At 42.3% G+C, this 20350-nt stretch overlaps 1 protein-coding gene across 3 annotated transcripts in view; it reads left to right on the top strand.

The window, feature by feature from the left end:
• OSMR (oncostatin M receptor) overlaps window positions 1-20350 on the top strand; it is a 60951-nt gene that overhangs the window by 33243 nt on the left and 7358 nt on the right. For all 3 annotated transcript variants that reach the window (XM_084782194.1, XM_084782193.1, XM_084782192.1), the window contains 9 exons: window positions 1189-1324; window positions 1999-2150; window positions 8149-8291; window positions 8881-9034; window positions 13922-13998; window positions 15625-15847; window positions 16279-16458; window positions 17867-17971; window positions 19796-19969. In XM_084782194.1, coding sequence (XP_084638320.1) covers window positions 1189-1324; window positions 1999-2150; window positions 8149-8291; window positions 8881-9034; window positions 13922-13998; window positions 15625-15847; window positions 16279-16458; window positions 17867-17971; window positions 19796-19969 — 1344 coding nt within the window. The remainder of the gene's footprint in view (window positions 1-1188; window positions 1325-1998; window positions 2151-8148; window positions 8292-8880; window positions 9035-13921; window positions 13999-15624; window positions 15848-16278; window positions 16459-17866; window positions 17972-19795; window positions 19970-20350) is intronic.

Consider the following 20350-nt stretch of genomic DNA (forward strand, 5'->3'; position numbering starts at 1 on the left):
ATCTGATATGCGGGATATCTGATATGCAATCGCTGTGGGCATCACGACACACGGGGTGAGAACTGCTGTATTAGAGTGTTGGGTCTCCTTCCTTCTCATTCCCTACCAAACACCTTGGGTCTCATTTACCAGAAGGCAAAGAAACATGTTCAACGTGGTTATCCTTTTCTTTGATTTCACAAGTCTTCCAAAAGAGGTCCTGAAAATAATATCCTGTAGCAATACTCCCAACATGTCCATATTGTCCATGGACTCTTACTATCAATTTTATTCCTGCAACCAACAGAATTAAAGGAGAGAGATTTCAGGATATGACCTGGGCCCTCTTTACCTCAACTCAATTGAGCTGGAATTCTCTCAGAATCATGGAGAGAGGGGTGGTGCTGTCGGCCAGTCAACCACAGAGAAGTGGTACACAGCGATCCAAAGACCTATGTTGACGTTGTCTCCTAGCTGGGCCTGTCCTTTTGGTCAATTCTGTGGATGCCATAGTGATAGTTTAGAGAACCCGTGAATATGGGTACCTTCTAGCCTCAACTAGTGTTAGTTCGACAATGGTGGCCAATAGTGTTCTTAACTGAGTGGCCTGTTTCAGTGGAGGGAGAGCATGCTGACTTTTCTGTAGGTCACAATATGCGTGTCCTGGATGGTCTTCTGTGTGTGTTCTCAGATTTCCATCAGCCTAGACCATAGGATAGCATCTCAGACACCTCTCTCTACTGCGAGAGGAGTTAATTCCAGGCCTGGTTGCTTCTGCCATCCCAATCCTTTACTGTAGGCTCTGGGAACAGAAGTGACTCTATCTTTTTGGAGGAGCTTCGCTATTCCTGGGACTCTACTCCCCACTGTAGAAGCGAACCAGTTCACAGTCTGACTAACATCCTATGCTTTAATGGAAGCCACAGAATCAAAATGGAACACCAACCCTCCTTCAGATAGCCACAGTGCCAGTCTCTGGCACCATATTGACTACTCATCGTCAGGACTTCCCAGGATGGGGAGAGACTAACACGGGGAAGCACCTGACTCCAAGACTCTCTGGGGCTACTGATCTTCTGACTTCCATCTCTTGGTCCTTTCATTGTTTGGGGGACTGTGACTTCCTACCCCAAACAGAATTTTCTTTTCAACTTATCATTTAATGAAAGGGGTTAATTAGATCTTTCGTCTTTTCTTTTATATGGACAGAAGTGCTTGAAGAGCCCAAGAATTTTTCCTGCGAGACCCAAGACTTTAAGACTTTGAACTGTTCGTGGGAACCTGGGGTAAACACAACTTTGGGTTGGAATAAACAACCTTCCCAAAGCTACATTTTATATGAATCGTGAGTATGCTCTGGCTACATCGTCTGCAGGTCCTTCCTTGTTCAATAGTCATGACAGCAATTCTCTCTTAGAGAGGCACACACCCTTAAAGACTGCACATATGCTCTTGGGTGTGCCTTCCTTTCTTCCGGATGTACTTTTTCCTCCTACTCTTTATATTTAAGCCTATGTTAAAGTGTCTTTAGCAAATGTCCAGCTCTACCTTATAAAAAATACATGGAACACAGGGAGAGCTATACCAAGACATTGCAGAAAATGTGTACACATATTTTTAGAACCACTTGCTGGGATCACAAGAAAATCTTTTAGTGTCTACAGGGATATAAAACCTTCTACCAAAAAGAACCTGCTCCCAAAAGAACATAGACAACAAAAACAATTGATTGTGTGTGTATCTTTATATTAAAATAGCCTTATCTGTTGATATGACTTTCCCCAATTTTGATAAGATTTTAAAAATATCCAGCTAGACTAATCAATGTCTATACCACACACAAGGAAATTTCATCACATACAGAAATTCATTGAAATAGTTTCATTATTGGTGTCAATTGCTGACAAATCAATGAATTTATGATTTAAAAGTCCCAAGGAGTCAGGCTACATCTGCTCTGATGTTTAAACCCTGTTTAAACCCTGTCTCTGCTATCTTACCTTGTTTCATTTTTTTAAGGTTCTCTGGGAGACGTGAGGATTCTAAGCACAACAACTTGCATAACTGGAACATCACTGATGATTCACAGGAAACGTATAACTTTACACTCACAGCTGAAAACAAACTAAGGAGAAGAAGTGTCAACCTCATTTTTAACCTGACCCATAGAGGTGAGACAAATGCCTCAGCCCCCGGTGCGCACTAGCATACCATTTTACACAGTGAGACCCGGCGAATGTGCTGTAGATGCCGGCCTCGTTCACAGCCCAAGTGAAGCCAATCGCTGGACTTCTGTGTGCTCACGTTTACCTTCATGAGTGTGTGCACTCCCAAACACTTGTTATGATCATATTACAAGTATCAGTGAGCTCTCTAACAACCTTTAAAACTAGCATCGTGGCATATGCTTGTCACATGGTCTATCCCAGAACCCCTTTCTCTACTCTTCTACCAAACTTGTCTACTGTATTACATTGTGTGCAGGAATGTGGGTGTGTTTTCATTTCCTATTTGTTCTAAGCATCTGGGAAGTGTGGGCCTATTGTATATCAAGCCTTCTAAAGCAATCTAATAATTCTTTTTTAAATGTAATATTAAGTTGGCATGATGTTTGCACTGGGAACATCACTGTAGGCTCCCCATTGGACTACCTGTCTAGCACTTCCTGTAAGTGGACACTATTTTATTCAATCATCTCTTTCAGTGTCTTACAAGTTGCATCATATTTTGCTTGGGGTAGAATTTTAATTAATATTAGGGTTTTACCTGTGCTTGTACACATATACTTTTTTAAAATATATTTTTTCTTTTTTTTTTTAAGGGTAGTTCTTTGACACCTATATAGTAGTTTATTTATTTTATGTATAAAAATCCTCTACTTGCATGTATACTTACAAGCCAGAAGAGGGCATCAGATCACATTATAGATGGTTGTGAGCCACCATATGGTTGCTGGGAATTGAACTCAGGACCTCTGGAAGAGCAGACAGTGCTCTTAACCACTGAGCCATCTCTCCAGCCCCCCACTTTTTTTTTAGTATGTACCTAAGAATGGAATTGGCAGACACATAGTCTGCCTGAATGCCTACCTCTCAACGCATGTTAAAGTAATTTTCCCAGTTACACGCTCATTCTATGGATTTTCTTATTCTCCCCAAGGTTGTAGGATTGCTTTTTTTATTTTTGCTAATTGAATTGGGAATAAAATGGTATTCTTGATGATTACACATCCCTTTTCTCTTTTATGATGTCCTGGATCTCACTACTCATTCATTTCACTATGCGTTGTTATGGTTTTTCCATTGGTGAGAGTTTTTCAAACATTCTTAATGCAGACCCTTTCTTATCAATTCCTATGTTGCCACTTTCTTCTCACAGTTTGTAGTTTTTTATTTCATAATGCCTATTGAAAACAAAAGATCTCAATCTTAATATATAGAAGTGCACCAATTAAAGAAATCCTTTCCCAGTCCAAGGTCAAGTTCAGAAATATTGTCATTTATATATTTTTTTTACTGAGTTTTAAAGTGTGTTTAGAATTACATATCTCTTCCATACAGTATTGATTTTTGCATATCAAATGAAGTTGGGATGTAACATTGAGGGCTTTTATTTATTTATTTATTTTTAGAAGAAACACGTGTCCATTTTCATTCTTCAAGTAGCTCTTCTCTCGCTGCTTATTTAACATGCCAACTCTTACTGTTATGACACAGTCTGTGTTAGAGTCACAGACTCCTAGTGACACTGGGCAGTTAGTCTCTGTCCACGCTAACACCCCCACTGGTTTAGTGCACCTCAGCTGCTGTGGGTCCGGGTATGCTAAGTCTCCGTGCCCTTTCTCAGGTGGGTTCTTGGCATTTTAGTTGTTATACTCTTCTGTACAAACCCTGGGACTCACTCATCAAATTCCATGAAAACCTCTCCTGGTATTTTTTTTATTTACATAGAATCTACAAGTGCAACTTGCATAAATCAGTGTCTTTGTGACACTAAGTCTTCCTTTGCATTGTAGATTTTATATTTATTTAGGCCTTTGTTCATAAAGTTTTAAATCGTTCTCATGTATATTCCTTGTACATATTAAAAACAATGATAACTCCAGCAATTTCTAAAGCTGGCTTAGGTTTTAAGGACATTTTTTTATTTTTCTTCCCTCTCATTTTGCAATACATGTTACAGTTTCCCTTTTGAAAGCATTGTTAGATCTTTTTAGTTTATGAATAACTATAGTTTAATGTTCACCATTATTTCTCATGCTAAAGTTTGTCTATATATGTTGGCTATTTGAAGTTGTCTCCCCAGGGTGCTTTTTAGAAATGGCTGATGGAACAGTAGTCGCATGAGTCCTTGGATCTCTGAGTTGGATGCTCACCTTTGCATTTCGGTCAGGTTGAATGGGTATAAACTCATTTAACACTTTCTGCTGCACCGCCCACTAGTATAAAGAAGGCTGGTGAATGCTCACAAAGTATTGGCCATGTGGGTCTTTCCATTACTAAACCCTTGATCTTTTTGCCTAGTTACCACAGAATGTTTTTGTTTTTGTTTTTTTAAAGTGCAGCAATTGTACTGGAGTTTGTCACTTTAGGTAAATATTTTCAGTAACATGGTACATTCTTTCAGCATGTAGTTCTGATTTTTTAAAAAGATCTTTGTCTCTTTCTTGGTTGGGGTTCTATCTCTGCTCTTGTTATTCAGTTTTAGCAAAATTGAGTGATGGTGCAATGGACAGAGCATGTTAGTTCAGGATGTTAGCTGTGTCCTTCAGACCTTTATATTCATGAGTCGGCTGATCAGTCCTCCATTACACCATTGTTTGATTTTTTCATTGTATTTCTATAAACCTTTGCTTACTATATCATGAGGATCTTGTTTTGTTTTGCTTTTTCCTGGACTCACTTTGTAGACAAGGTTGGCCTCGAACTCACAGAGATCGCCTGTCTCTGCCTTCCAGAGTTCTGAGATTACAGGTATATGCCACCATGCCCAGCTTATCCTGAAGATTTTAAAAATCAGGTTTGCATCTAAAATTGCTACATGTCCTGTATGCCAATAGTAAGACTTTCCATAGCTTTCTGAAGTTTCTTGTGATTACTGAACGTTCTTGGTCTGATTGTTCTAAAGCACTGCTGCTTTGCTTTGCAAGTCACTTTGTTGACTTTCTGTTGACAAGTTATGGGGCTCAAGGGCCTCATTACTACAGGATATACAGACTTGAATTCCTCTGCAAGCATCTACTGTGTTGTTGGCCCACAGATGTCAGAAGGATGAGACAGCAACCCTGGCCTCATCAGCTCAAATCCTAAAGTGAGAGAAATTTGAGGACTGTAATCAATCACTCTTCTCTGTGGCAAACAGACCGTCAGGTTAAGTTACACTCTCAGCCCCAGTCCTTCTATCCACATGCAGCAAGACAAGATGGCATCACGTGACCATCACCACAGCCTATAGTTTTGACCAAGAGCTGATTGGATTGTTCATCCCCAATTTTAGTCAAAAGATTGCCATCTACTGGCCAGATGGCAGCCAGGGCCCTCATTCCAGTTTCAGTTTGACAAAGCTATCAGTAAACCTTGCCAAATGGTCAATCAGTAGGTTTTAGATTCTCCACAGAGACTTGGGAAGAGCTTTAGCATCCCAGATAGGTGACTTAAACCTTCTGGTAACTGAGACATTTGTCCATGGGGTAATTGGTCCCGTCTTAAATGCACAATTTCATTGAATAATTAAGCTCTGTTAGTCCTGTTCCATTTCACTGGTGGAATTTGCATGTTTTCAAGCAAGAACTGGTAGCTCATGACATAGTGGCACATGTCAAAGTCTGGTTGTATGATGCCCGGTCTGAGAGCAGTGCCCACCAGCAAGCAAGGAACTGCTGATGCCAGCATCCCAGCAACTTGGAAAGCAAAGACAGATGATCAAGAGTTTGAGCCTAGCCTTCGTAACACAGTGGGACCCTGAAATGCAGGAAGGAAGGAGGATGAATGGGACAGGACTTGGGGGGTCAATGCACATGCCCCAAATCTACATATATTCTATATACCCCAAATTCTATACACCTGGTGGCAGTTGTGATCATACTCTCTGCTCAGCATACTGGGAGGTTCTGGACGTCTGTGACTTCATGATGCTGGCAGACTCTGAAGGTCCTGAGAGCTGAGGGTGTGAGGGTTGGACCATGACTTGCTGGATGGCTTGCAAGGCATCCTGTTGTACGAGGTGTTGTTCACCATCTTGAAGAAGAGGGCCAAAGTGACATGGAGGCTGTGTGCATGCTGTCTTGGAAGAAACGTACTTGTTACTGAACTCATTATTATCGGGTCAATGAGGCCAACCAACCACTTCTTTTTACAGGATATTCTTTTGGCTTTCAGCTTATATGTCCTAGCATTTGACATGCTATAAAAAGTCTGCTCTTTGTCTTCATGCTCAGGATAGCTTTCTGAACAGTCAACTTGGCTGTCCCATGGTAACAGGGTTGTTTGGAACATTTTTTTAAAATCTGTGCTAAGTCCTATATAAACAAGACCATGTCCTGTTCTCCACTCCTTATGCAGGACAGTGGTTGCTGAGCAAACTATAACTTAGATAGCAGGCACAAGTGGGCGTGTCTACTGTGTGGTTCACATCCTCAGCTGTGAGGAGGATACTCCTCAGCTAAGAGTGGTGCATATTCCTCTGTCTATAAAGTGCCCAATAACAAAAGGGTCTAACCCAGAAGCATATAAGCAGATGAGGACCAGAGCTCACGTAAGCAGATGAGGACCAGGGCTCACATAAGCAGATGAGGACCAGGGCTCACATAAGCGGATGAGGACCAGGGCTCACTTTTTGTTCTTTAACTACTTGAAGTCATCAGCTTTATTTTTCCTTCAGGAAACTAGGAAATATTGTGTTGTGGGCTCCACTATCCAAAATCACAACAAAGTCTGAGTTTTCTGATTTTTCCATGTGATGCTTACAACCTATAGCCATTCTCTGTCTTTCCCAGCTAACTCCCAACCTGGGTTTCATTTCCCATACTGGACTTTTTCAGTTGGTTCTCCCCCCATCCTTTTTTCATATTATTATTTAGTTTATCTGTCATTCTACACAGTAGTCTATGAGCAGAGAGGTAGACATTTAGAGGCAGCTTGATACTATGTTCACCTCACATAATTGTTCTTGGCCAGATTTGTGGCACAAAGCATGTGTTTTCCTCTGTGGTGGGGCACAAATCCAAACATAAAGTTGTTGGTTACCCCTACAGTATTCATGCCACTGTGGCCTCTATAAGCAGCTTACTGCACTGGCTCTGGGTTCACAGTTGGTAAGGTTGTTGACTGACTCTCCACCCTCACACAACAGTCTGTATAGCACCATCTAGAAAGCTGTCTAGCAGCTGTCACTACTGGCTTGATTTCCCCCATATCCTATGACTAACGCGTATTGTACCTTCAGTAATATGGTCTTACCAACTAAGGATGCTTCCAAACATACAGGTTACCTCTCCCCGACCCCTTCCTCAGCCATACCTCAGCATTCCTCCTCTTACTTAAACCTACCTCGGCATTGTTCCCCCTTTCTTTTTTCCTTTTATTTGTTTCAGGTCCTTTGCTGAGGACTGTTTTCCTTCTATGCATTTCAACTGTTTGGCTTTGGCTTGTGGACCTAATTCAAACTCTCACAGAGCTGTTCAATGATAACAGTTTTATCATATGGGCCATTTGGAGGCTGCCATTTGGTTTATTAATAGTCTTTTCCTTTGGCAATTGGTGACAGTCCTCTGGAATGTTTTGAAAATTGAATTGTTTGTGGTCCTTTTCTTGACATTGTTACTATTATTTTAGTTGGCCTTAGGTTGTATTATAATCTTTCTCTATAGGCTGCTTTCTTTAAGTTTTGACTCTTCTCCTGACTGATCACATTTAATTTTAAGAGTCTGTGTATAGTTACTTTTTGCATTCTATTTCCATGATTAACACAATTACTAATGATATAGAAGACAATTAGCGAATGAGAAAGATTGTGTACTTGACACAATACGCATTGCCAACAAACCCAGTGTTGTTTGCATTTTTTAAAAAACATAAAGCAAAAAGCACTGATGAACAAATTGCCTGTTTGCCGAACTCTGTCTTGGATCTGCTTGAGTTCTCCTTTTGTTTCTTTTTCTTTTGTTGACAGTTCATCCAAAGGCTCCTCATGATGTCACCCTTGAAATTATAAATGCTACAAAAGCCAACATGACCTGGAAGGTTCACTCCGGTCGGGACAGCTACACACTTTTGTGTCAGGTTGAACTCCTACATGAAGAAGAAGTGATACAAGTAAGAACATTTCTTTGTTTCCTATTTTAAAAACATCTTGATTTACCTAAAGAGAGATCGTAGAAGCAGCTTTGTTTCAGCTTGGGTGGCACACACCTATAATTCTCCATTCAGGAGGCTAACTTAGGAGATCACAGTTTAAAGCTAGCTTTAGCTACATAATAAGATTCCATCTGCAAAACCAACCAAAATACTAACAAAAAATGCCTTATTTCTGATCAAGCATAATGGTGCACACCTGTAATTTGAGAGGCAGAGGCAGGAGGATTACTACAATTTGGAGGCCAGACTTACGTCCACAGTAAGTTCCAAGCCAGGCAGGGCTGCATTGCAAGACCTTGCCCCCAAACAAAAAGGACAACCCAACAATAATAAAATCATTCAATCTGGCCTTTATTTCAACATTGGTGATCTGTTGAAGGGGCCACTGAAATTGAGCTAAACATGTAGCATGGAAAAAATAAGAAAAAAAGTTTCCCTTGAAGAAGACCTGGTCTCAGTCCAAATTAGAGATTGCAGAATTCTGATTTGGCTTTGCAACACAAATGCAGCTTTAGTTCTCTGTTTTTCCCTCACTTTCTTAACTCAGGAGCACAATGTTTCTGTCCATGTGACCTCAGCTTACCTCTTCAGTGATCTGGTGCCAGACACGGAGTACAAGGCTCGTGTACGCTGCGCAGGTGCCAACCACGTCTGGAAATGGAGTGACTGGACTCAAAAAGAGTTCAGCACACCCGAGGCTGGTATGTTTGGCTCGCTGGCAGTGACCTCACAGGTCTAAGCCTCAGGGTATGGGTTGACTTCCCTCGGAGCTTTCATTTGTGCCAAACACTGAGAAGAAAACTGTTAAAAACAAAGTGGGTGTCATCCTTTAAAGTTGGACTAAAATGCCTAATGAGGAAGGCATTTGATAACAGTGTTGCTTCTAATGTTCTCTCAAGTCGTTTCTTTGCTGTTCCTGGGTTGGATTTGGATTTGGATGTGGGTGTGGAGCTTTAACTCAGGATGGGGGATGTCAGGGCTGTGGAAGGCACTGGCCTCACTCTGCACAATGTGAGGCTGTCTTTGGTAATGTCATGGTCTTTGGGACAGTCTTTATTAGTAAGTGATCCTTCTCAGTGCTGGTACACTGGGGTCCTCTCTAATGGTCCTTGTTAGTTAAGGTTTCCTCAGTCCTGGGTGTGTATGGTTATTTCCCAGAGAACTATGTCCCGGGACTTAACGGGAGTCAGAAGATGAGACGGCCTGGCCCCGTGCTCAGACCTTTCCAGTACAAGATAATAAACCATGGCTGCTCTCCATTTTCTTGATGAAGCAGCTTGAACCCAAGGGCTGAAGGGACTTGCTGTGTTTGTCCTGTTAACGAACAACAGACACGTGATAAAGCAATAGCAGCTCCTCTCTGATTGTTGGCGATGCTTTGTGCTCCTTATTACGTATGCAGCCACGGTTCTTGTTGTCCTGTTATATAGGAGACCACTAAAGCACAGCAAGGGACTGCCCTGGCGCTCACTCCCAGCAGCCCGGCTCTGGAGCACCAGCACTGCAGGGAGGCCCTACACTCTCCCCTTCACTCTCTCTTGGTTGTTTCATTACAGCCTTGCTGTCTGCCTGACTGAAGCCATAGCTATGTTACTGTCAAAAGGAAAGTGTGTGTGTGTGTGTGTGTGTGTGTGTGTGTGTGTGTGTGTGTGTTGTCCCTTCTTGTTCCCTGTGTGTAGTCAGCAGGGCTTCTGAGGAATTCTAGTGCCATTTTAAAGGAGCGAAAAAAGGCCAGCGCTCAGCATCTGTACATGAGATGACCATGGTAGGGACCAGCCTTCCGCTTTCATCCTCTGCTTGCTTCCTACCTCATACCCACCAAGGATCTGATCATTTTGTGGGGGGTGTGTAGACTGCCCAAGAAAAGCTTTTGTGGTATTTACCTCAGATGTTGAATTATTAAATAACTTCAAGTTTAATGCTGTCATCTTGCTTTACATCTGTGCACATTTCCCCCCAGTGGTATAACTAAAGTGTTGTGAAAGGAGAACACAGCAAAGGGGAAGACAGACTTTGGCTTACAATACAGCAAATACAAAAACATGTCTGCTTTCTTTGCGTGGTAAAAACATGAGGTGAGGGTGTGAGAGGACGCCTTGGTGGGTAAACATGGCTGCCACCAAGCCTGACTTCCTTCCTCCTGTTTCATACCGGAGACATGTTCTCCTCTGTCCATATAAGCATCAAGACTCTAGCGCATGTGCGCACGCACACACACACACACACACAAACACACACAAGAAGCACATACAAATAAGTAACGAAATACAATTTTTTTTAAAGAAAATGAGATGACTCTACTACCAGCGAATCTATAGACTCACTGTCATCTGCCCTTTTTCTAAGTGCTAGAAACACCAGCATTTAAGCGGACTTTAATAATGTGAAATTGCATGCATGCAGTAAATACTAGCATAGTAGATACTATAGAAATGATTCTATTTAATATACAAGAGGACCAAGTGTATGAAGCACTTTTTTTTAAAGACTTGGGCTGGGGTCTGATACTGTGCCTATTTCTCAAGCTGTTTGTCCAGCAAGTTAAAACCTGCTCCAATTGTTTAAAGACATACAGTCACCTTGAACTTTTGTCTTAAGTGTCAGGAACTAAAAGAAACAATGAGCTGGTTATTGATGGCAGTCAGCCACGGATTTCTAACTCGGGGGTAGATTTTTGTGGGTTGTGCCCTGTCACGCCCTCTCGCAGGCCTGCTTTCATCCAGATGTTTCACATCACATCACCAAAAACCAAAAAAGACAGGAAGGTATAAAATAGTGAAGCAGCTTCACTTTGTTAAATTGTGTGAATGTATGACTGTTGATGTAACACGTCTGTGTTAGTTTTGAAGAAGTCTTTCCGTGAAAAAGTCGAAGTCCAACGAGAGTAGCTGTAGTCTGACTTCCTGACCCAGCTGAGATTGAATTTTAGCACACTCACAGGTCGACTGTAGAGACGTTTTGAGAATGTATTTGAGTGTGAGTTGAACCCTGAGGCCTCACTGTACAGTGAAGCCACCCCTGTGAGCCTCCATGAACAAGCAAAGAGGATACCGGCTGTGCTCTCAGCAGATGCGCCTCACCGCAAGCGCCTCACCGGAAGTGCCTCACCGGAAGCTGAGAGACCTGTGCTTTCTGTTTTGACAATTGTTCTGTTCTTCCACTCATGTCAAAATATGACTGTAGAAAAAGATGGAAATTTTGGTTCTATGTAGAATACATAGTATTATGAAAGGATCAAGCAAAACGAAAACTAAAATCTACATACCCATGTTAGTAGCACTTCCATCCATTTTAAAAAGTAAAAGGCAACAATGAAAAATACATTTTCAGAAGTCTAAAATAAGTCCCATTGGTGGTATTATTATTATTATTATTATTATTATTATTATTATTATTATTATTATTATCATTATCATTATTATTTTATCACAGAAGCATGCTTGTGAACATTTTGTTGAACTTAGGCCTGCAACACAAGCCTGAAAAGTGACCAACAATTTGACGGCTGAGAAGCTGTCAATCAGGAGTGTCAGCAACTTCATTCTCCGTTCCGCATGCTTTGAGCAATTAACTTAGTCTCTCTGAACTTCATTTCCATTTTTGAGAGTATGGAGTCCTTAAGGAGGACAGCACTGTAGGAGAGCAAGTGAGCAAATGCGTGTAAAATAGCTGGAATGGTTATGGCGCCTAATTACCCTCCTGTACATTTTACCTGCGGTTCTATATGCATCAGATTTGCCTCCAGATCATTTTAAAGGAAGGTACTCAGAGTGGTCTTGGGTTAACAGACTGCTTCAGCTGCCTGGGGATTCAATGACATGGGTTCAGTTCCTAGCACTGAAACAATACAGACAGGGGCTAGAGATACGGCTCAAAGGTTAAGAGCACTGCTCTTCCAAAGGCTCTGAGTGCAATTCCAAGCAAAGACATGGTGGTTCACAACCATCTATAATGAGATCTGGTGCCCTCTTCTGGTGTGCAGGTGTATATGTAGGCAGAACACTGTATATATAATAATAAATCTTTAAAAAAAAAAAGAAAGAAAGAAAAATACAGATAGATTGATAGATGATAGATTAAAGGTGGATATAGATGATAGATTGATAGATGAAAGGTAGATAAATACATAGATGACAGATTGATAGATAGGTAGATGATAGATTGAAGGTAGGTACATAGATGATAGATACATAGATGATAGATAGATGATAGATAGATAGATGGATAGATAGATAGATAGATAGATAGATAGATAGATGGTAGATAGACTTGGAAAGAGAGTGTTTTTTTTTCCTTCTAGTATGTCAATGGAGTGAGCACAGATGCAATGAAAATCAATACTCAGTTTAGATAAATTTCTGAACAAAGGTCAGAGAGGAAAGACTGGAATATTTAAGCAGGTTGCTTTCTAGGCTTTTATTTCACTTTTCCCTCTTCCTTCAGTGCTTCTCGAGCTTGCCCTACGACTCAGGCCCAAAGCCCAAAGCTAGTTTTCAAAGTCAGATGAGCCAAGGCCCAGCTGCTGTGACGCCATCTTCCACCATAAACTGGACTCTTGGAAGCAGTTCATGGTACCATGACTTGGGGAGCAGGCTGCAGGTCCACCATGTGCCCAGAGGAGACAGTTGACAGGATCAGGAAGCAGAGAGGACAAAGAACTATTTCCAGGTTGTGACTCCAGTGAGGCCTCAGCCAGAGGAAATCATAAAAATCAGGAAGGGCCCTGGGCTTGCTGCCCAAAGGTCTAGGTTAGAGTAGCTCCAGGCTAGCCTTGTTGCCCCAAAACTGACCTAACTCCTCTTAGAATTGTTCTGATGAATAAAAGTTCTTTAGTGGCGTCCAGAGGCTCCCAGGCTGACTAATAGGTTTTGAGTTTAATAGTGTGTTCAGGGGCATTTGATCCTCATTATTAAAGCCCCTACTATAAACTTATATAGGAATGTTCTTAATGTAATGTGTTATCATGTACACTGAATATAGACAGTGAAAATATTTCATGGGGCTAAAGAGATGGCTCAGAGGTTAAGGGTACCTACCACCTGTCCTTCCCAAGGTCCTGAGTTTAATTCCCAGCAACCACATGGTGACTCACAACCATCTATAATGAGATCTGGTGCCCTCTTCTGGCATGCAGGGGTACATGCAAGAAAAACAATGTATACATAATAAATATATAAAAAAAAAAAAGAAAGAAGAAAAGAAAATATTTCATGCCCGCACTATGAGTGTCTAGTGAGCCATGAACCCATGGATAGAAGTGGATAGAAAGTGAGAGGGTTGGCTAGCAGGCCCCAAGGAGCACAGGCAATCACCAGCAGTTCTCAACCTGGGGGTCATGACCCCATAGAAGTCACATATCAGATATCCTGCATATCAGATATTTATGATTCCTAACAGTAGCAAAGTTACAGCTTATGAAGTAGCAATGAAATAACTTTGTTGTTGGGGAGGTCACCACAATGTGAGGAGCTGTATTAAAGGGTCGCAGCGTTAGGAAGGTTGAGACCCACTGGCTTAGGAGAACATGGGGATTATGGCCTACTTCCCACACAAATATGACATGTGGACTTTTCTTTGGTTATTTTCAGCCCCCTCACAGGCTCCTGATGTGTGGAGACAAGTGTGGTCACAGAACGGAAGTCATTTTGTGACCTTCTTCTGGAAGGTAAGAGAAGTCGCTTCAGAAGGTGTCATTTGCTGCTTCTGAATAGCAGCGTACTCCTCAGTCAGGAGGAATGTTGATGTCAGTCTGAATAGCAGTGTGCTCCTCAGTCAGGAGGAATGGTGATGTCAGTCTGAATAGCAGTGTACTCCTCAGTCAGGAGGAATGGTGGTGTCAGTCTTACACGGCCAGTTACAGGTAGACGGAACCATTCCATACCCATGTCCTCATGGTTGGGCTACAACTTCCCTGAGCCCAGCTGATGGCTGATGGTTAATTCTGACGGCTAGAACCTTTTCTATATGTTCTACTGAGGCCCACCATGACTTTTGCAAGGCTGACTACAAGGAACTTCATCTAGAGTCATATACCCTACTTCTAAGTTATAAATATGTAAATACAAATGTTTTGAATCAAGCTATTAAATTATAATAGACGATCAGCATTATCCTCCCACCTGACCTGTTACCCTATGTGACAATCTGGAAGGCCAGCTTTGTACTCAGGGCTCTGAGACTTCTCAGTGTCTCTGACTAATCCATGGTCACAGGAGATGGTTGGCCCATGGTCACAGTCTCCCCTCTAGTTTGGCACAGTCTTCCAAGTTTCTGTATATATATGGCTCTGCTAAGCCTATGTCTGGGTTGTGTCCACACCCTTAAGGGGCAGCTGCTGCTTGATCTGAGATCTAGGGCTACACAGAGAAGGACACAGCCTGTCCCAGGGAAAGCAGACCTCAGGAAGCACAGATAGATGCCAATCTGGAACTGTGAAGGCAAGGACTTCTCTGTGACCCTGAGCATCTTCCAGAAGAGGGAGTGTGGGCTAGGTAGTAGAGGTCAGGGTGAGACAAGACTGGGTAGGAGGAGGCCAGGACCCAGGATCATCTAAAAAGGTCTTCTGGGTGCTGGTCTCACTCCTGGGCCTTCTCTCAGCTGCGTTCCAAATTTTATTTCCTCCAGAGCTGAGAGTCTATATTCCTCTTGACTTTTGACTTAGACTTTGCTCTCTAGATACACTTTAAATCTTTTTCTGTTGTTTTGTTTTGTTTTGTTTTAAGGCAGGGTTTCTCTGTGTAGCCTTGGCTGTCCTAGACTCACTTTTTTTGTTGTTTTTTTTTGTTGTTGTTGTTTTTTTTTTTTAAAGATTTATTTATTTACTACTGTGTATATAGTGCTCTGCCTGCATGTACACCTGCAAGCCGGAAGAGGGCATCAGATCACATTATAGATGGTTGTGAGCCACCATGTGGTTGCTGGGAATTGAACTCAGGACCTTTGGAAGAGCAGTCAGTGCCATCTTTCCAGCCCCCTAGACTCACTTTATAGAGCAAGCTAGCCTCAATGTCTGCTTTTTTTTTAGTTAGATTGAAATTCAGGATTCTAGCATATGTGCTTGCGTTTGTGAACATGCACATATATAGACATATGTGTCTTAATATGTTTATATGTGTGTATGTGTGAACGTGCTAGTATGTGTGTGTGCATGTGTATGCACATAGCTGTGTGTATGTACATTGAGTAGATATGTTCCTATGTATTTGTGGATTGGGCAACTAAGAGTATGGAAGAAATGAAAAAGTAATTTCACAGTAAAGCTCATTTTGAAAGGATTATCTTTTTTTTTCAGCCGCTATTAAAATCACAGGCCAATGGCAAAATCAAATTCTACAATATAGTTGTAGAAAATCAAGACAGACTAACTAAGTCAGAACACCACGCTGGCCAAGAACCATCCATGTGCATAAAACTGAACCGTGAACAGGGTCCTTACAAGATTCATATCACAGCCAACAACAGTGTGGGTACATCGCCCGAGTCCGTGATTGTCCTCACTAATGATTCTGGAACTGGTGAGTCCGCATTGATCAGTTTGCCTTCCATTCTTGAGAAAACCATTGATGATATTTCCAAGTAGTGACTGACAAATAAACCATAAATTGAGGCAGCCATGTGCTGTTAGGCACTCTTCCAGAGCTGGGGGTATCATCAGGTTGCAATGTGACAATGCAGTGGGACAGCACACTCTGTTCCTGGATGCTTCCGCACACTTAAAGGTTATCTAAAATTCATTTGAGTAAATACTATCCTAGCAAGGTGTGATGGTGAATCCCACAGCAATCATCCCTGGGGCCAAGTCTTTAGGCACAGAAGTAGCTGAGAGACATTTTAACCCAAAAGTATAGACAAACAGTGCAAGTGTTGGTTTATTTTCTTCTTTGGAAGTTGTGAAAGAAATACAATGAGCTGAATCAGAAATTTTATTCTATTTGTTTCTACACAGAAGAGGTCCATGAGAAAAGAATCAATGGTACAAAGGATGGATTCCATATTTCTTGGGAGCCCATATCTGGAGATGCTGTAGGCTATGTCGTGGACTGGTGTCCACAGTCTCAGCCCCAATACTGTCGTTTGCAGTGGAAGAAGCTGGGCCCCAATACCACAAGCACCATCATCACCTCAGGTGAGAACCTGCAGCACTCATCCATGCATATCCCCCTTTGCAGCGACGTCAACTTAGACTTCAGTTCTGAGCTACAGATCCTTTGTGAGAGGCTAACAATTTTGAAATGACAAATGCAACTTGGTTGCTTGGAAATCCGATTCCATGAGTGTGGATTCTGACTTTAGAGCTTAAAATCTACTACAGCAGAATATGTAAATATAGGCCCATAGTGCAGATTTTAATACGTTTTCCCCCTGTGGGAAGGATTGTAAGCTTTGTCACAGGTGAAAGCAATCTTGGTGGGCTTTGACCTTGGACATACCATGGATACTCCCTGAGATTAACCTTGAGATAGACTGGGTGGAGCCATCCTGGGCCTGGAATTCAGGAGGCAGACTGGGGGACTCTACCTAGACTATTGCGTTTTTAATCGACCCTCAACGGGAGGAGGAGATCGGCAGGAGGGGAGGATGAGAGGGGCAGCAGGTTCAGACTGGGCTTGAGCACACATGGATCGGGAAGAGGATCAGCAAACAGGCCGGACCAGCACACAGGCCAGAGACACCTAGGGACCCATCCCATGGAGCGGATACCGGAAGGTTCACTCCTTTTTCCCTTTAACCTTTTTTCCCACTTGTGTAAGCTAGTTGGGTTGTATAATAAAGTTTAATTGTTAAGAAACAGAGCCAACATCCCCCCCTCTAAATTAGAGGGACATTGGAACTGCTTTGCAGAAAGCCTTTATAGATGCAGAGAACAGTGCACACTTGGGACATTTAGGGCAGTGACTTGATGGAAACAAGAGAATCAGCTTTCAGTTCCAATAATCTTGTAGGCATGAACATTCCCCTCCCCCACTGAATCTACAACTTGAAGATGTCCGGGGTTTTAGGGAAGTCAAAGGAGCTCACGTCAGTGGCTGAAGGAGGTACAGTCACCATCTACTAGGCTGAAGGACTCTTGTGGGTAATCCTCTAAATCCAGAAAGTGATGGAAGCCCCTGAAGGACTCAGTGCCTGAAGGCTTTGCAGGTTGCAGGGCTGCAGGTGGAAGAGGAAGAAAGGAAGGGGAAACCGACATTCAAGACCCCGAGTTTTAATGGACACGCGAAGGGCAAATGCTGTAAGCACGATCCATGTTAAAAGCAGTGTTGGAGTGGCACGGGAGTCTGGCTTGATTCGGTGCCTTGTTATATGTATGCAGAAGACAGCAGGCAGAGGATCCTGGCTCCAGAGCACATGGCAGTCTCTGTAGACTTAGGAGACAGCACTATGTTCACAACATGGAAGGTTCTGAGCCCTCGTGGAAGGAGGGAGGTAGGAGAGGGGGAAAAATGGAAAGATCTTGAGAAAGAAACTAGTAGGAGAGTATTTACTCAATATCCATCCTTTTCAACTCATATGATGTCATTCTGTCTCTTCTCTAGAGGATTTTAAAGCGGGAGTCCGCTACAACTTTAAGATTTTTGAAATGTCTATGCAGCAGACTGCTCAGTTGCTAGGGAAACAAACAGGATACATCCAGGAACTGGGTAAGTGGAGGGTCTTTGGCGTGCCTCATGAAGACTTGTGCTGGGCTGGCCATCGTATACTCATTGCTCCGTGTTTAGTAAGAGTTCATTGTCGTACTTATTTTTCCGGTCCCATTTATTTTAGAAACTGCATGAAGTTTTAAAATCATATAAATGAAACATCTTCATTAAAAGAGATGACTCCACACACACACACACACAAAAGAATGAAATCATTTAATATCCCAAAGGGCAATATCTGGTTAGTTTTTATTGTACACTGATACCTATGTCTCTGTACTGATACACACTTTTAAATAAAAAGGGGATCTTACTCCACAAAGTTTGTTAGCCTCTCTCTTGATTAATGCCACTAAATATTATTTGACCACAGTGCTAATTCCATAATTGCCAAACCACCCAATGTTGGACAATTGAAATGACTGCAATGACTTAGAAGCTAAAATCTCTCTTCAAGTACCGTGTAGCTCCAACTTCTCCTTTGCTTTCCACTATCTTGTGCCCAGTCTGAATTACTTTCAGTTCGGATGTCTTTTTTTTTTTTAATCTATAGCCATAATCATGTGTGCATAAGTGAAGGTGCATGTGGAGGACAGAGATTGTTCTTCGGGTGTCATAGACCATGATTATTTCAGTCTGTCTTTCAGACTATGCTTTGAAGCAAACACCACTGATGACTCTCAGCTTATTGCCTATGTTCTGAAGATCAAACTCAGGCTCTCGTGCTTAAAAGGCAAACACTTTACCAAGCTCATGCCTACAGTGTAGGCTCATGCCTACAGCTCATGCCTACAATGATTTTTTTCTTTTTCTTTTTTTAAATTTATTTATTTTATTTATTGCATTTGAGTGCTTTATCTGCAGAAGAGGGTATCAGATTACATTATAGATGGTTGTGAACCACCATGTGGTTGCTGGGAATTGAACTCAGGACCTCTGGAAGAGCAGGTGGTGCTTTTAACCACTGAGCCATCTCTCCAGCCCGGTTTTTTTTTTTTTTCTTCTTCTTCTTAATTGAATCCTAGAAGTAGAATTCTTGGGTCAAAGGGCATCAGCTTCTGAAATACGCTTATCATTTGTTTTTAGAATTGTTGGGAAATCGCCTCCTGCAAGCATTTACCCCTATCCTACCACCAGAATGGAATGTCTGCTCTTCCCACTGCAGTGCTTGGCGTCCCGGTCTCTGAAAGGGGGTGGGCTCCTGGCTGTCTTCCCAGTCCGACTCTTACTTCTTCCTTTGGGGAAGCTGATCCAGTATTTCATGAAGGAACGTGTCTCTGTGTGCAGACACTGTGTATAAGTGTGTGTGTGTGTGTGTGTGTGTGTGTGTGTGTGTGTGTGTGTGTGTGTGTGTGTGTGTGTGTGTGTGTCAGTCACAGGAGGGGACCGACTGGGGGCATTCCCAGAGTGTCTGATAACATGCCTGGAACTGGGAAATGGAGTCTTCAAATCCCCTCTCACGTCCCTTCATCTTCACGTCTGTAGATTCTCTGGTTCTGAAAATATTATTGAGACTCCAAGGGCAGAATCAAGTCTAAGATAGGCCTTTTATTTTTAACTTCTCTCCCTACGACTTTTCTGCAAATTATTTAATCTCTATAGGGATTTACGGTTTCATGTATGAAAAGTTTGGATGAGATAATTGCTCAGCTCCTTCCCAGCACTCATAACTGTGTTTTGGTACCCATTATGCAAGCAAAGAGAGAAGGTTCTTGACACAAGCTCTTGGTGTGCAGAGCTGCCTGTGGTCTGTGTTTAGTTTGCGTAATGTTCTGAGACCGTTCCCAGATCGTGCCTTGTTCTCATCACATCTTCCTCTCTTAGCTGATGTGAAGAATCCAGAAGTGGACATTATAAACTTGACCTCCAACTCCTTCTTCTTGAGCTGGCAGAATTACGACAGTGACTCCCAGTCTGCTTTCATAGAAGGGTACTATGTGTATTTGAAATCCAAGGAGATGCAGTGCCACCAGAAAGCAGAAAGGACCCTTCTTTCAGGTGATGCTTACTCATCCACTTGTCCGCTTTGACCGTTTGGAAAGTGATAAAAGCCATGCTGAGCCCAGCCCATCCCCAGAGTTAGGAGAAAGCACAGAAAAGGCTGTTTGTGTGACAGGGACAGGCTGGGGACCAGGCTGATGCTCTTCCCACATCATTTTAGAATCAATAGGCAAAACCAGAAGGGGTATGAATGGAGGGAGAGGTATTTTAATTCACTTCAAAAATAATGCAGGCCCGACCATCAGCCCCTAAAGAAATCTTTCCACTTAGAAAACCTGCTTGCTGCTTTTCCAGACCCTCAATTAAGACAAACACACACACACACACCACCACCACCACCACCACCCCCACCACCACCACCACTACCAACAACAACAA

This window comes from Acomys minous (assembly GCF_964271855.1).
Source record: "Acomys minous genome assembly, chromosome: 5".
NCBI lineage: Eukaryota > Metazoa > Chordata > Mammalia > Rodentia > Muridae > Acomys > Acomys minous.